The following is a 17559-nucleotide window of genomic DNA, read 5'->3' on the forward strand; positions in this document are numbered from 1 at the left end:
TCCCCCCACCTGTCACTTCCCACTACATCATCCAGCAAAACTACTTTCCTTGTGCTCTGAGCAGTCCTAAAGTAACCCCTGACAGGATGCCTCCTGACTTAGTGTTGCTCAGCTAATGGTGTATCCTGAGCATCCTCACTGTGTCCCACTCCCGGAAGTGTTCATTATTTTATGATAAGAAGCCTCTGAGCTTCCTTTTTCCCCCCGTCCTCACCTCTTGTAAATATGAAGGAGGTGAGCCCTCCACCTCACCACTCCCTCCGTACCCAGGCCTGGGCACGCACAGAGGCCACAAAGGATCTGAAGCGAACGCATGAGCCTCTCCCCCTCTTCCCGCAACCGGGCTCTGGGACCGGTCGGGCGGGTTCCGACAGCTGGGGAATTAACATGTCCCGCCCATCCCAAGCCTTGAGCCGCGCAGGCTCCGCGCCTCCGCCCTTGTTCCCTCGCGGCTTCCAGCTCCTACGAGTGAGAGCCGCTACAAAAGGCCTGAATGAAACGCATGTGGGTTTAGTGAGTCGTAAGCCACCAGGGGATCCCGTCTCCCTACAAACCAGCATCTCTTGCAGGAGGCAGAGGAGGGGGAGGCGGCAAGCAGGGGAGATCTCGGCTTCGCCGGCGCGCGCAGCGGCTGGAGCGGCGGGGAGAGGCCGGGCCACCTCCCCCTTCCCGGCCATGCACCGCCTCGCCCGCGGCGGTTCCAGGCACCACACTCTCCGCCCGGGCTGCGCCCGCTGTCGCCGCAACAAGCTCCTGCGGCTGCCGGCACCGTACATCGAGGATCAGCGCCAGCTCTCTCCGCCCCACCCCCATCACCGATTCCCTGCTCTGCGGGGACGCGCCGCCCAGCAGCCCGCGCCGCCCCCTGGTCAACTTTGAAGGAGAGGAGAAACAACTTTGGCAGTGGCCGCGGGTTTCGAATCCCGTTTCTTCTCGGCCTCAGTAGCCTCGGGAGTCGCAGGGGTTAGGTGGGGCAAGAGTTTCCTGGGCGCATCTGCGCGGCATCTGGCTGTTTGCAACCTGTTTCCAGCGAGCGGGAGCGGGATTGTGCCTACTAGTCATCTGAAGGATGGGAACTTGTTTTTCTTTCCCTTGAGCGACCGCGGCTTGCAGCTGGAGAACGCAGTAACCAAAGGACATAAATAGGCAGAGCAACTGTTACCAAGAAGGCTACCAGCCCAAGGCAGGGAGAAGCGTGGGGCTTCGTCCGGGCTTTACCCAGTTGCTACATTAATCAACAATCAGGTGTTGTTGGTTGCAAGTTTTCAAGGTCAGCCACCGAGTACAGCGAATCCCTCTCTGAACCTTGGAGATACGCAGCGCTCGGGGAAGATGTGGCTGAGAAATGCACGGATGCCAAACGAGCAAGGCTTGTAGAGGGGGAGGGTTGTGACCCCCCAAGCCCCATCCCCCAACCGCCCGGTAATCTCCGGTTCCTCGCTGCCGGGGCGGGGGTTAGTATGTGACATGTGTCTAACTCTCAGCTGCAACTTGGGCAGCAGGTGTCGGTCCTAAGCAGGAGCCACCGCCGCCGGGTGCGCCCTCGCCCAGCCATGCGGGCCCCCGGCGCACCTCTCGCCCGCACCTCGCGACTGCTGCTTCTGCTTTTGCTTGAGGTTTCTGCTTCTCCTGCCCTCGGGTCCGCCCCTGCGCCCAGGAACGAACATTTTCTGGGGGGAAGCGGTTCATCTACACGGATCCAGCGTCGCAGCAGGGACGCCTGGGGACCGGGAAATTCGGCAGGAGACCTTTTGCCAACCGGTGCGCCCATGGAGAAGGAGCAGGCGGCAGCGGTGCTCTCAGCGCCCTCGTGGGACCTACTGGAGGCCAGGCGCAGTGACCCAGGTGCGGGCAGAGGGGCGGGGGCGGCGGCGGCGGAGCCCTCGGGACCTCCCGGCAGGCCACCTGGCGCCTGGAGGTGGAAAGGTGCCCGAAGTCAGGAGCCCCCTGAAACTTTGGGGAGAGGGAACCCCACGGCTCTCCAACTCTTCCTTCACACCGCAGAGGAGAAGGATAAGGGTCCCAGAAGCGCTGGCATTTCCGGGCGCAGCCAGGAGCAAGGTGTGAGGACAGAACCCGGAGCCGGCGACCTTTATTACTGGCCAAGGAGAACCGGGAAACTCCAGGGTTCCCACCACGACCCCCAACCCAAGATGGTCAATGGACCATCATGGCACGAAGGGCGGACAATTGCACCTCCCGGCAGGGCGCTGGCTCAGAATGGGTCCTCGCTTGAAGGAGTTCACGAACGCGGGGGTCCCCGCCGGGGCAACGGCACAAATCCGCGCTTGCGACTGAAGAACCCGTTCTACCCGCTGACCCAGGAGTCCTATGGAGCCTATGCGGTCATGTGTTTGTCGGTGGTGATCTTCGGGACTGGCATCATTGGCAACCTTGCGGTGATGTGCATCGTGTGTCACAACTACTACATGCGGAGCATCTCCAACTCTCTCTTGGCCAACCTGGCCTTCTGGGACTTTCTCATCATCTTCTTCTGCCTTCCGCTCGTCATCTTTCATGAGCTGACCAAGAAGTGGCTGCTGGAGGACTTCTCCTGCAAGATCGTGCCCTATGTAGAGGTATGCCTTCCCGGGGGTCTCAAGCTACTGGCTTCATTCCTTTCCGGGATTAATAGCATCAAAACTGCTGCTCCAGGCGCCTACCTGCCTGCTGAACCTCTTCACTTTTTCTCTGAGCCCCTCCCCTATTTCTCTTGCCAATCATTTATACACATTTTGGCATTTATATCCTGGGCACAAGGGGTGGACCCAAGCAGTTTGGCCACTCACCTTCAAACTCACCTACTCCTGAATTGTGAAATAATTATGAACTCCTAATATATGGGATTGCTTAGCTTTTAAATTGATCTCTCTAAATATGGTTTTGTATATTTATGATTTGGAATCTATCGGAGATTCTAGGGTTAATAAGTAGTCCGTCCATGATTGTCATTACTAGAACCTCGCAAGGAAAAAAAAAAATGTGTATTATTTGTCTGCTAGGTTTCTAGTGCTCCAACAGGATTTCTTCCCCAAGAAGATTATTACATTTTTTCTTAAATATCAAAATTGGAGTAATATTTTATTTAACAGAGGAAATCTGCTTTTCTTTGTTTGGCACTTGACCTCAATATATTAGTAACATCCCAAATTAGTTTAAGCGTCTTTGGCTGTCTGCCATGCCACGCCATCTAAATTCTTATGTCGTTTCTATTTCTCTTTTTTATCCCCTTCTCAATTTTGTAAGCATTTTATATACTTTGTATGAATGAGCCTAAGCAAAAATAACACTTTGTACATCATGGCACAGAATTTATTTAACATTTTCAGAGTATATAGTATATATTTGTCATTTGTTAGGGTCCAAGGGGTTGGCTATTTTAAGAGGTTGACTCTAGGACTTCAAAATTTCTTAAGAAGAAGGGGGTACATAATAGCTTCCAAACTTCGGAAAGGAAAATCTTTCTGAGTAAAATTTGACTGTTGCATCCTACAGCTAGTGTCCTTAACCGTTATTATGGTAGTTGGAATTTGCTCTTTAAATGGCCTCTCTTTAAGCACCAGCTCTTGGAAGGAGCCCAAGTGCTTTGTTGCCAGTTGTGTTTTTAGCCAGCTGGCCCTTGATTTCCTCCATTCAGACTGCACATTTCATTTATGGAAACAGAAGAAGGGAAACTGTAAATATTCCAGAGCCCCTGATCCTGTCTGGCACCAGGGCCAGTGACACTATGTTCAACATTGTTCCAGGTCCTAAAGCTAGGGGATAAGTAAACAGAAAACAGTACCTACTTAGAAGGACTAAGTCAAGAGATAGTAAATCAGACCCTCTGTTATCCTGGCAGGGATCAGATGCAGGATCGTTCCATGCTTGCTAAATCAGCTGTTGCCACTTTACCAAGATCTAGGATTTCTCTTGTTGCCAAGCCCTAAGTTAGCTCTGAAACATCTAATTTACTTGGTAGACAGCTCATTTTTGAATTGCAGAGAAGGAAATTGAATTTATGGAAAAGAATATGCGTCTACCAGTTGCCTTTTCAAGGTCAATTTCAATTTAAGATTTCTCTGATTGTTTGAATAATGCCAAAGAAATTGACATATGCAAAAAGGAAAGGAAAAAAGTATACTGTAAAGTGAATAGGCGCATTACCTCTGGTAAGAAGGAAGCACATTGGCTTGTCTTAAATGAACTGGACAGGATGAAATTTTTATCCATTAGAGGGAAAAACAGTAAAAAGGACAGAATAAAGAAACCAGGGAAAGAAAAAAAATTACCAAAGTTCTTCTAAAAAAGTTACCAAAGTTCTTCTAAAAAAAAAAAACTTTAGAAATCCCATTCAAAAACAAAGAAGAATATGAAAACTTTGGTTAGTTTAATGAGACCTGTGAGCTTTAAGTGATGATATTTATTATGTATGTGTTTTAATTTTCTTTCTAATTCTGAGGATTTTAAAAATGTATATGTTTATTTGTATTTCATTTTTAAGTTTAATTCTCAGCTCTTTAAGAATATTTTCGTTTTTACTTCTTCTCCTATTATTAAAACAATTATTGTTATTTTTTCCTCTCTGTGTTTTCCCCCTTCTTTCTAGCCCTTTCTGTTTCAGTTATAGGTACTAGGCTTTTTTTTTCCCCTAGAGAAGCAAAGGCTTGGAAAAAAAAGGTTCGATCTTTTTTTGCTTGAAAAATTAAACTGTAATATACATTTTAACTGTTAGAATAATAAATAAAACCCTTAAGATTTAGTATTGCTATAGTCATACCTAATCCCGTTCTTCTGAAATAACTATATGTTTCAGCATACTCTGTGAAAATCATTATCAGATAGTACTATTAGCACCATACTTACTAATTATGAGAACGAGAAATAGAATCTAAATCTCAGAATAAAGCATTTCTGCCTCCAGGAGGCACTGCTGCTTTCACAGAAGTAAGAGGGATCCAATGCCTATTCCATGTTGGGTTCCTGACAAAACAGATGCTAATGTGGAGATCTGCCTCAGGGAATTTATTGGTGTGAGCTCAGGTTCAACACCAGGTAGGGGATGAAGGTAGCAGGATTGGGTGGAGAGAGAAGCTGCACTATGATGCAGATGCCTCAAAGACCTCAGCACACACTGTAGGGAGCTCTCAGGCTGGACTGGTCCCATGAGGATGTCCTAAGTGAAGGCAAGAGGGCCCACCCTTCATATCCCTTAAGGGACCGGTCAGTGATACAGGTTGCTCCTAGGAAGGGGGCATAACCCTGAGCTGGGTGGATCTCCTTGGTCAAGGGCAATTCCTAGAGAGGGATGTAGCCAAGAGCCATCAACCAGCAACAGCCCCAGCACCTGGGGGACCCAGCATTTCATTCCTGAAGGACTTTAGGAGGAAGCAGTCTGGGGAGGAACCACAGCATCCACTACAGTGGCTTTTGAATTGTCATGTTAAATTAGAACCAGATGGCATTCTAACCCAAACTTCTCATTTTAAAGATGAAACATGATACTTAGACAAGAGCAATGACCATCCTAAGCACATAGACCTAGTCAATGTCAACCAGATCCTTAGTCTCACAACTTGGTGTTGGTGTTTGCTTATCAGGCAAATGTCTATGAGGCAAAATGGTGTCCAGTGAGTGTTTCCTTTTTCTTTCTGCTCTTTGGCATTAAAAAAAAAAAAAAAAGATTTATATATATACACCAGACAGGAAAAAATAATAAGCCCAGATAACATCATTTTTATATGATAAATTTATAGCTTTCTATATTCTTAGAGTTCATCTTGTTTCCCATAAATTGACAGTAAATTCCACAGTTGGTAGCTCATTAAACTTTTAAAATTTGCAATTATCTGGGACAACTGCACTTTTAATGTGTCAAACACAATTATTTGAGTAATCAAATGAAGTCATATAGGTTATATTTTATGTTCTTAAAATCACAAAGTGTTTTAGATTGGGGAGGACATTACAGATATATTACATTTCAAAAAAACTTTCTCCCCAATTTACCCTCATTCCAAATCTTTCTCTTCTTGACTTCTGAAAATGGACATTTTATCTCCATTGATTATCTAGATTTTTCCTTTTCTTTATGTGTTAGTCTCATTTATTTATTTTTTTGGATAGTCTCCCTTTTTTCCTACCACACATCCTCTTACTGATTTATATAATTTGCATTTCCTAGGAGTCTACCAATTTTCTCTCCCATTTTCTCTTTTGCCTTCTTTTCCTTCTACCACAGTTCTTTTCTCTACAGCTTGAGTATTAGCATAATCTTAAGGAGGTAGTAGAATTTGGGGGAGATTTGGATTTGTGTAGAAAGGTAATATTTCTTCAGCAGAAATTATAGTTCTTTGCAATTTTCATTCAACTCTTTTATTTCAATTTGTTGACTTAGATTTAAGGAGAATACCCAACTTCCAGAATCTATCTCTAGACAGAGAGTTTTATTCTATTTAATATGGTCGTGAGTGGGAGCCTAGAGGGAACTGTGGTAGTTGATGATTTCTCTCTTTCTATTCCAGGATTATGATGTCTCTATGGCCTAATGCTACGTCCCATAAAGACCAAGGGCAGATGGAATTGGTAGGAAATGGGGAGAAGGGAGAAGGAAATCTGGGTGAATGGCGTTTAAAAGACACGTCATTTTAAACTGGTTTATCAGAGAGTTAGCAGAAAAAGACTATACTCCTCAAAGCAATAGTTGTATGTGGAGGGAGAGTGTATGTGGGGTTGGATATGGAGGGTGGATGTGGACTTTGGTAGGAGGATGGCAGAGAAGTTCTAACAAACGGTTAAGGCCAGATAACACAGCCCTTGAGTGTGGGAGCTGGAACAGCTCTTTGCTTGTTACTTGATAAAAGCCGACCAGAGTCAGATCATCTGATCTAGATCCGGTGCTAAATATTTATTTCTGTTGGGATGTTAATTGATTTTGAATCATATAGACTCCTCCTTAGTTTAAAGAACCCACACTGGAGTTCCCGTCATGGCTCAGCGGTTAAGGAACCTGACTAGCATCCATGAGAAGGCAGATTTGATCCCTGGCCTTGCTCAGTGGGTTAAGGATCTGGTGTTAAGGCGAGCAGTGGTGCGGGTTGCAGACGCCACTCAGATTCTGCGTTGCTGTGGCTGTGACGTAGGCCACAGCTCCAATTGGAGCCCTAGCCTGGGAACCTCCATATGCCGCGGATACGGGCCCTCAAAAGACAATAAATAAATAAATAAATAAATACCCCACACCTTCATGGGGTGTGTGGTAGGGAAGAAGGTTTCAAATAGTTCTAAGCTAATCCCAGGTATAACTGTATTTTTCTTTTCTTGGGATACAAGATTCCTGCCTGAGGGTGGAAGGTGGAGGGTGGATTAAAGGAAAGCATCTCACCAGCGCCTCTGGACCATGTATGATTTGGTCTAGAATCTTTTGTGAGGAAAAGAGCCAGACTCTCCAATGGCTTTAGAAATACTGGTTTTAAACTGAGTGAGGCCAATGACTTTTTCATCTTTTAGAGCGTAGCTGGCACTGACAGGTAAGAAAAGAGGGGTACTGGAGCTGAAGATGATGTTACTATTACAGGTATGCGATTCTACACAGGTTTCCCTAGAACTCTTACATTCAGGTAAGAGTCACACTGATCCTGCAGACAGTAAATTTGCTTGAGGGATGGATTAGCCATTACATATTCTGATGGACTTTTAAGTGGCAACGTACAGTTTTTTGAGCCATTTGAAAGTTACTAATAATATTCCTAAGGAAAGTAGACACACTGTACGAGAATGGTATATAACAAATATTTTATAACTTTTCTATTAATCCTTTCATAATAATTTTCTACATTCCAATGCAAGTGAAGATATTTAGCTGACAACATCAGCAGAAAAGAAAACAAGTTATAAAATGTATTCTTATGTATGACTCCATTCACGAATAATGTGTGAAGTATCCTGAATTGGGGTTCTACTTAAGAAATAAAAGCTTTATGGTATGCAAATGTAAATTCAAATACTTTCCTTAACTATTGATTGTAACAGGAATGTCATCCTTTTTTAAACATTTTCAGTGAAGTATAAACATTTTCAGTGAAGGAACATGGGTTTTTCTTTACCTGCCTTCTAAAGATATTAGTTGGCATTTGCCTTTTAAGGATTATACATAAAATAGCAGGACCCAATAACTGATTAAAGAACAGCTTGAATAATTCATTATTTTCTATAGTCCTTTTCCATATATGTCATCATTCATTCATTTATTTACTATCCACTCATTCATCAAACATTTATTGGGTTTTTCTTCTATGCGAAATACTATGTTAGCAGGGAACAGGAATGGAAGGAGGAGGGGAAAAGAAGAAAACATTTCCAGAGATGAGTAACATATATGCTATTAAATGTATAAACAGCTGGAATCATGTCCTGTAGTGTGATGAATATGATATAAGAGAGATTTAAGCAAGGTGTTATAGAAGTTCAGGAATGGCCCTGAAAAGTGTCAGCTCACAAATGTACTTAGTTATGACCAAAGATGGAGAAATTCAAGTGAAAACTATGTTCCCTCTCATTCTTTTTAATAATCTTCCCATTAGTTTTCATAAATGCCTCCAAAAAAGTTTGGAGAGGCATGAGAATGAGAAAAGACATCAATTTTTTTTTTTTGTCTTTTTAGTAGGCATATGGAGGTTCCCATGCTAGGGGTCAAACTGTAGCTACAGCTGCTGGCCTGCACCACAGCCACAGTAACACAGGATCTGAGCCGCATCTGTGATCTACACCATAGCTCACAGCAACGCTGGGTCCTTAACTCATTGAGCGAGTCCAGGGATCAAACCTGCATCCTCAGGGATACTCGTCAAATTTGTTTCCGCTGAACCACAAGGGGAACTCCCTATGAACATATTTTAATTCTTGCTTTCTTCTCTTTTCAAATTTTCCTAGAATAGGAGGCCTATAAGAAAATTCGGTAGAGAGGACAATTCTAGAAATTTCATTTAGAATACAGGATTATTCTAAATATTATTAAATTAGTATTTAGAATGCAGTGCCTGAGATAACCGTTTGTGCTTTGGAATTATTCTTCCTTATTAGCCATAAGGACATTAAGTAAATCAAATTTAAAAACTTTACTTAAATGAGCCATTTATTTAGCAATGTAAAAGCAGTACGCTAAATAGAGCCCTTTTCTTCCAAAAATCAAAAACCCACCTGCTATTTCATTTGACCTTAGAGATCCTAGGAAGAAAGGCTGACAAGGGAGATACTTTAGAGCCTATTATAGAGTCTGGGGAAAGGAAAGGATGGACCTTCCTAAGAACTGGATTCATCTCTCAAACCCACAATCGGAGTGAGGACTTATCCTCTGTTCTTGAGGACCACCAAAGTGTCTGGTTGTATCAACAAAATATCCTTCAACAGCAATAAAGAAGCAAATATTTCTGCAGAAGTAAAACAGATCTGAGCTTATGAGACTACCCGAGGCTGAGGAAGTGGGGGGCCTACCCTGTCCTGCTGGAAGCACAGGGATCTGAGCCTGGGACATGGACCACGTCCATCGGGAGAGGGATGAGCAGGATGCTCCAGTAAGGTTTGTCTCTGCCACTGCACTTCTGCTCCCATCCTCCAGGGATGCTGTGTCATTTTTCTCACCCAGAATGGACCTGCCAAGGTCCCGTAATTAACTCAACCTTGTTGCCAAGACTAACTCTTAAGTATCCAATGAGAAGGATATTCTTTGTGCCAGAAGAGATGATCTCATCTGAAATTTCAAGGTGAAATGGAGAATGGAATTGCTGCAGCCTCCAATATGGGGTCTGTGTATTTGCAGAGGAGGTACAGACACTTTCCATAAAACTTCCATAAAAACAGGATATAGTCACAGTTCCGGACATATTCTTAAGACGGAATAGTTTCAGTTTGTGAATTTGTGACGGTTTTCAGTGTTCTCTGTCAGCACGCTTGAATGGTTCAGAGCATTAACCAGGCCAAGGTCACTGATTTGATCCTGGCCTAGAATGAGTCATTTCAATTAGGACTATGACTGTACTCAGCGCTGCCGTTTTTACTTCCTCCTCATCACTCCCTGCCTTCAGGGATTTTCCTTCTACCTTGACTGTCTTCTCCTTGGTTCAAATAGCTGAGAGTTTGTCACTGTTCTTTGGCTATTCGTCAGAACCCCTAGGTGAAAATCAGAAATTTCAGTTCACTTTAAGAGTGATTGGAAACATCTTATAATAATACCAAGGGTCGAAAACTGGATTTGGGGCTTGAGAAAAATATTAGAGTTTGAAATAAATTTCTAATTATTGACAATAAACATGGAAGTATAGATTTCCTTAAGATCTATCGATTCCAATAGATAGCTTTCATTTTAGAACAAATTATGTTAATCTTGCTTCATTTGCATTTTTATACGAATTCACTGACACATTTATAATTAAATTATAACATTTTAGATAAGTTGTAGTAAACTGATTTTTTTTTTTTTTTTTTTTAGCTGCAAAGGAATGTACTTCTTCAGAAGTCAGAAGTTGCAATTGGTAGGAAGGTCAAAGTGAGACTATAAAGTAAAGAAAGATTTATAGGATCAAGGCAAATTGGGGGAGGATGTGTTGGCTTTTAAATAATCTCCCTTTCTTTTGTCTTTATAGGGCTGCACCCATGGCATATGGAGATTCCCAGGCTAGGGGCAGAATTGGAGCTGCATCTGTCAGCCTATACCACAGCCACAGCAGTGCCAGATCTGCGCAGCATCTGCAATCTACACGGCAGCTCATAGCAACACCAGATCCTTAACCCACTGAGGGACTGAACCCTCATCCTCATGGATACTACTCGGGTTTGTTACTGCTGAGCCACAAAGGGAACTCCTCCACTGTTTTTTAAATAAGTAAGAGTATGTTACTCACTTTTAAAGAAAGAGAGGGAAGCTGAGAATGAGGCGGTAATGACAGCTGATACCCTCAAAAATATATATATATTTTTTTGTGTGTGGAGTTCTTCTTATGGCTCTGCGGGTTAAGAACTCAACATAGTGACCATGAGAATTCAGGTTCGATCCCTGACCTTGCTCAGTGGGTTAAGAATCTAGCATGGCCCCAAGCTGTGATGTAGGTCACAGATGTAGCTTTTAGGGAAAAAAAAAAAAGTTTTTTGTGACATTGGAAATCACCATATAGATGAAATAGGCTGGGTATAATGAAAAGAAATAGATACTTAGAGTATGTGGGTGTATGAGATTAAATCTCATCAATACTGATAAAGGTCAGAAGCCTTTTTGAAGAGAGGCCCCAGAGGAGTCTGTTTCATTTCAGAGATGCGTGTGTACTTGTGAGGGTTGAGGCAGATCTCTCCTACTCACTCTGCTTTGATGTGGAAACACTGATGAAAGTGTATCACTGCCATAGGCTCATGGTTTGCAGGCACTCTGAAGTGAAGACCTTTTGACAAAGGCCATCTCATTCACAGCGGGGTGGTAAACAGTGGCTCTGAGAAACATGCTCTCCCCCTGGTGCTCAAAGAAGGGTCTCTGATGGGGAAGTTGCCCTGAGGTATGGCAAGGATAAGGGTTATGGAAAATGCAAGAGGAAGCCAGGGCACACAAGCTCAAGCCATGTAGTGTTTCAAAGGAAACTCTACCCTGTGCTCCTCCTGCTTTTTTCCTAACTGATTGTTAGGTCTGTAACCACAGACTTATAATAGATTATCATTCATGGCCCTAATGAATGGGCTTTCTTAACAATAATGCCCTTGTTTCAAGGGTTACTTGTATACAAAGGACAGCACATAAATAGATACACTTGAGCATCCTTTTGAGGTAAAACGTAAGTTAGGCTACAGTACAGTCATCGAGCCTTTGGTTAGAAATTTTCCCATTTTATAAAAATTAGTATATTCCAGTCACTTCACTATACCTAAGCATGTAGATTCAATCCCATATGAAAGAATTTTTGCTTGGAAGTACATTGGTCTTTTCTTTCCCCCTCTGTGTTATCACTGATACATATCAGAAGGCTTAGCAAAAGACACCATTCATTTGGTATGTTATACCTTCATAGCTTACCATCATTCTTAGAGGTTTCTTATTTGTCAGCAATAAGCTTCTGAGAAATGGAGCAATCGTTAAAATAGGATTGCCACAGATCACTGTTTTTCTTTCTTTCTTTTCTTTTCTTTCTTTCTTTCTTTTTTCTTTTTTTTTTTTTTTGGTCTTTTTACCATTTCTTGGGCCACTCCTATGGCATATGGAGGTTCGCAGGCTAGGGGACGAATCGAAGCTATAGCCACCGCCCTATGCCAGAGCCACAGCAACGTGGGATCTGAGCCACGTCTGCAACCCACTCCACAGCTCACAGCAATGCCGGATCCTTAGCCCACTGAGCAAGGGCAGGGATGGAACCCACAAACCTCATGGTTCCTAGTCTGATTCGTTAACCACTGCGCCACGAGGGGAACTCCCGGATCACTGTTTTTCGTTAAGTATCTTCACATCGTTTCGAATGAGCAAGGATTTAATACAGTACTAATGGAAGAGGGTGTCCCAGGTTTCCTGAGGGCTGGATGTTTGTACTGAGTTAGAACCTTGAATGATGGAGAGAACATTTTGGCACTGGAGCTGCCAGTTTCCCATGTGAGTGTCTCCACTTGCCTGTGCCTGTCCTGTGCCTTGAAACGATGCTGCAGGTGACTGCAAGTGACCACAGGTGACCACAGCAGCCCACAGCCTCACCTCTCTGGATGTTAACTAGGCAAGGGCTGAAGGAGCTTTACTGTTGTTATTCCAGGACAGAGAGAAGAGCAGAACATTGCTGTCAAAAGAAAAGATTTTAAGGTTGTGAATTTTGATTCTCTTGTCTTTGTATTTTGAGGCTAGTCCTCTCAAAATGCTCAGCATCTCATTTTCCCAAATAGTTAAAGATTTCTGCTTCTAGCTTTCCTCTGGTCTTGATTCTCAAAATTATTAGTCTTGTCTATTCAAAGTGTTTACAGTTCTGCTTTTGTTGATGTTAATTATTCCTCCCATTGCAGTTTAATTAATAAGAGATTGCATCTCACTCATTCCATCTCTCAGGATGTTGCTTCCAAGAACCACCCATCTAAGCTAACACTTAACAGCTTTACTCCCAAGAGCGTATTTCCTAGTGATATTGAGTTTTAGCAATCAGATATGGTCATTAAATGTAGAAGATCCAGCCTTCATGATACAGTTTTATAATTGTATATAATTGCACCATTCATCTTGGTAGAATTTCTAATGAGCGGTATGTAAACAAGTATATTTAAAAACTGTGATAGAAATCTTTTCATGTTACCCCAACATTTAGCAATTTTAATTACATGGCTCGATTCCATGTCTGGGTGGGCAGAAATTAGCCCACCACCCATTGTCCAGATGATCTTTCTCAATTAATTTCTGAGTCATGCAGTTAATCCTTTACAAAGGTTTACAGTCTCCTGTAAATAATTTGGCAAAGTACTAAGTGGGGAACTCATACCTTTCTTGCTCTTTTGTGTCATAAAATCAAGTGTGTTAGTGAATTTACAGAAAAAAAAAGTCTAGAGTAGTAACACTGCAGGCACTGGCAGCAGGAGGGAGAAGCTATCTGGGACCAGCATTTGCGCTGTGGTTGCTGTTGGCAACTGCGGTGTGAGCGCGATCTGCATTTGGGCGGTGTTTGCCTCAGCGGCTCCTTTGACAGCTCTCTGTAGCTCTTGTGACCTACCTGGACCATTCAGTTAGATCCTAATTGCAGAGACTCATATCGGAGAGATATGATTGAAAATAGGAAACTGAAATTTGCATATGACGTCTAGGAAGTTTCCCTCAGTCCATGTCTCCTCAAGAGGACTGCAGGTCAAAGATATTTGAGTCCTCAGAACTGAAGCTCTTGGGAATATGGCTAAAGAACTGAGCATCTTCAAATAAGATACAGTATAAAAGGATTCCTGATGGAATAATTGGAGTGCATGCAAATCTTGCTTAAAGTTTGTCCTGGCTTTTTTTTTTTTTTTTTAAATCTTGAATTATACACAATTTAGAAAAGGTAAGAGTGGATGTGCAGCACAGTCTATGATATTAAGGAGTGGTAATCTAACATACCTGTCTTAATACCTGTCCACCCACATTCATTTGCTATTTGCTGTTACCTCTCATGAAATGCTTTGTATCAGATTTGGAAATAGGTATGCAAATGCTAGCACTTGTGACAGTTGGTCCAAATTTTAAATCTCTAGATTTATCTGTTTGTTTGACCACACCCACAGCATACGGAGGTTCCCAGGCCAGCAGCAAACCCACACCACAGCAGCAACCCAAGCTGCTGCAGTGACAACACTGAATCTTAACCTGCTTCACCCCAAGAAAACTCCCTTAATCTCTAGATTTAAAATTAGGGGGATTAATCAGGGAGAAGATGCTATCTCTTGTGTGTTGTGTTCTTTGTAAGTAATGACAGAAAATTATCAAGCAAATGTTCTGAGCCTTTAAGAGCTTGCTTCTCCTCAGAGTCTAGTATTTTCATATCACCAAGCTGTCCTTTAAATAGAAATGTTATTCATAATTTAAAAAGAATGCACAGCACAAACCTTTGTAGCTTTGTATTTGTGGACTGACTCAAGATGTCAGTCCACACAGATTTGCCTCAGTGAAGACTGCGCAGAGAGCCTTGCTGACAGTTTGTGGACATTTGATAGCATGAGAATCTTTTAATTTTGTTTTATATCCTTATAGAGAAATGAATCAAAACATTTGAAAAGCTAATACATAAATAAACCTTTCAAAACTCTGTAAAATAAAATACAGCAATTTCCAAATAACACGTTTTGATGAGAACCTTTAGAAAATGGCACGTCCTCAGATTTCCATTCCAAGTATGATATTTGAAAAATGACTGACATTAAAACAAAATCTGATTTTAAGATTTTGTACAGTGCGGACTTCAATTTAGAATTGTGTTGAGTCTCTAGGATAGAAGCAGAATAAATTTTCATCAAGGTGAACAACTCATTAAGTTGAAAGGTAATTTTCAAAAGGTAAATGTAGAAATTACTCTTTTTATGGTGGACATATTAGATTGGTGTTTCTTATACTGGTGTTTATGAGAAACTTTACGAAAATTTTGTAGAACAAGAATTGTGGCTGTAAGTTCAACCATGACTTCTTGATTTGCCCTGATCTAGACTTTGTTAGGCATATTTTCCCTTCACTTTTGCTTTTTGTACAGTTAACCCCTTGTTATATCTCATTTTCAATCCGTTTCCACCAATAGTTATGAGAATAGTCAGGGCATGGATGCAGTGCCCTTATTTTCCATATGAGCATTAGTAGACACTGACTAATGCATAGTGTGTAAAATGAAGGAATATTTGACATTGGAACTCTGATAAAATCCACACAGCAAGTTGCCATTGTTCTGGGGAGAGTGACAGCTTGAATGTAGGAGATAAACAACTAATGTTTTTTGAGTGATAAAACTGTTAGAGCAAATGATTTTCCTTTTGTCAGCATGATCCCTTTGAGTTCTAACATTGTTGACACTATGTTCTGTGTCTATTTCCTTGCCCCTTTGCCAAGCCATGACCCATAGCTATGCTTCTTAAACATTCCTACTAGCAGGCAGCGGGAGGTGAATGCAGGTTTTAGGGTACACGCCAAAGCATCCCATTCACCTAGGGAATTTTCTGTTAGTCTCCTGTTTTATCTTAACCTTGGTGAACCTTTTACTCCTATCCATTGTCTTGTTTAAATATATACACATACACAATTCTTATTAAACATTGTTACTTTAACTCCTCTTGCTCAACAGTGGAGTAAATTTGATGCTCTGGGATGATTTCGTGTTTATTTTATGACTTTTGAGATCCACTTCCCCCCTCTTGATTGATTAGGAGACCTAGCTGATCTTTGTGGATCCTTCCAGCTTTAATAATTGTTGGCTCCATGACCCTGAACCACTATATTTCTTCTTCTTCTTCTTTTTTTTTCTTCTATTTTAATCTTTCGTCCTTACCAGGATTCAGTTGAAGAACCCAGTTATCCATGCCCCATTCCAGGAAATTTTTCTTTCTTTCTTTCGTTCTTTCTTTCGTTCTTTCTTTCGTACTTTCGTTCTTTCTTTCTTTCGTTCGTTCTTTCTTTCTTTCGTTCGTTCTTTCTTTTGTTCTTTTTGTACTTGTTGCCCATCTGCATTTATTGCCGAATGCTGGGGCCTTTCAGAGACCACCTGGCATAAATGTCTCCTGTGTTCCTCCCACAGGTTGCTTCTCTTGGAGTCACAACCTTCACTTTGTGTGCTCTGTGTATAGACCGCTTCCGGGCGGCCACCAACGTACAGATGTACTACGAAATGATAGAAAACTGTTCTTCGACAACCGCCAAACTTGCTGTCATATGGGTGGGCGCTCTGCTGTTAGCCCTGCCGGAAGTGGTCCTCCGCCAGCTGAGCAAGGAGGACCTGGGCTTTAGCGGGCGCGCCCCGGCCGAGCGCTGTGTCATCAAGATCTCCCCGGATCTCCCCGACACCATCTATGTGTTAGCCCTCACCTACGACAGTGCGAGACTCTGGTGGTATTTCGGCTGTTACTTCTGCTTGCCCACACTTTTCACCATCACCTGCTCTTTAGTGACTGCCAGGAAAATCCGCAAGGCCGAGAAAGCCTGTCCCCGGGGGAACAAGCGGCAGATTCAGCTCGAAAGCCAGATGAACTGCACAGTCGTGGCTTTGACCATTTTGTATGGATTCTGCATTATTCCTGAAAATATCTGCAACATTGTTACTGCCTACATGGCTACGGGGGTTTCCCAGCAGACGATGGACCTTCTGAATATCATCAGCCAGTTCCTTTTGTTCTTTAAGTCCTGTGTCACCCCTGTCCTCCTTTTCTGTCTCTGCAAGCCCTTCAGTCGGGCCTTCATGGAGTGCTGCTGCTGCTGCTGCGATGAGTGCATCCAGAAGTCTTCCACGGTGACCAGTGATGACAATGACAACGAATACACCACAGAACTGGAACTCTCCCCCTTCAGTACCATTCGCCGGGAAATGTCCACGTTCGCTTCTGTTGGGACCCATTGCTGAAGGACAGCCTTTGGTTTGCTTAGATTTGTTTGATTTTCATATCCTGTGAAAGTTTTTACTGCCTATTTTCCTTACTGGGAAAAAATGCAAAAAGGAGAGAAATATTAACTACTGTAGAACTGATTTTGCAAATTAATATTTGTGCTTTGAAAAAAAGTTTATATTTAGTTATTGAAGAAGTATGAGGCCAGTAGTTTTAGATTATTTTATCTGGTATGGTGCTAATACTTTATTTGAAAAAAAAAAAAAAAGACTGCACCTTAACTTAATTGCTAACTTTCCTTTATTCTTTTAAAAATATAATCACTGTATATTGATTATAGCCATGTGATTTTGTAGGTTATTTTATGTTTGAGTTGTGATTGAAAGTATATTGTATATGGTATTGTGAGATGTGAGGTGAGTTGTAGTTAAGAAGCATTCACAAAATAGCACCAAATAAATTACACTTTATCATTTAACATCATTGTCAATCTGCTTTTAACCAAGAGTCAATAAATCTTTTAATTGCCTTAAA

General features: G+C 42.4%; 1 protein-coding gene across 1 annotated transcript; it reads left to right on the top strand.

The window, feature by feature from the left end:
• The first annotated feature begins 463 nt into the window (after nucleotides 1-463).
• Nucleotides 464-17559, top strand: GPR37 (G protein-coupled receptor 37). Its single transcript, XM_047763702.1, has 2 exons — nucleotides 464-2579; nucleotides 16224-17559. The coding sequence occupies exons 1-2, from the start codon at nucleotides 1554-1556 to the stop codon at nucleotides 17040-17042; spliced, it is 1845 nt and encodes a 614-aa protein (XP_047619658.1). The 5' UTR covers nucleotides 464-1553; the 3' UTR covers nucleotides 17043-17559.

The sequence above is a fragment of the Phacochoerus africanus genome, chromosome 16, assembly GCF_016906955.1.
Source record: "Phacochoerus africanus isolate WHEZ1 chromosome 16, ROS_Pafr_v1, whole genome shotgun sequence".
Lineage (NCBI taxonomy): Eukaryota > Metazoa > Chordata > Mammalia > Artiodactyla > Suidae > Phacochoerus > Phacochoerus africanus.

Bases quoted from the DNA above. Each gene is read 5' to 3' on its own strand.
- GPR37 (XM_047763702.1), top strand. From the start codon at position 1,554: ATGCGGGCCCCCGGCGCACCTCTCGCCCGCACCTCGCGACTGCTGCTT. The intron at 2,580-16,223 runs GTATGCCTTCCC...TTCCTCCCACAG, and splicing joins AGATCGTGCCCTATGTAGAG to GTTGCTTCTCTTGGAGTCAC.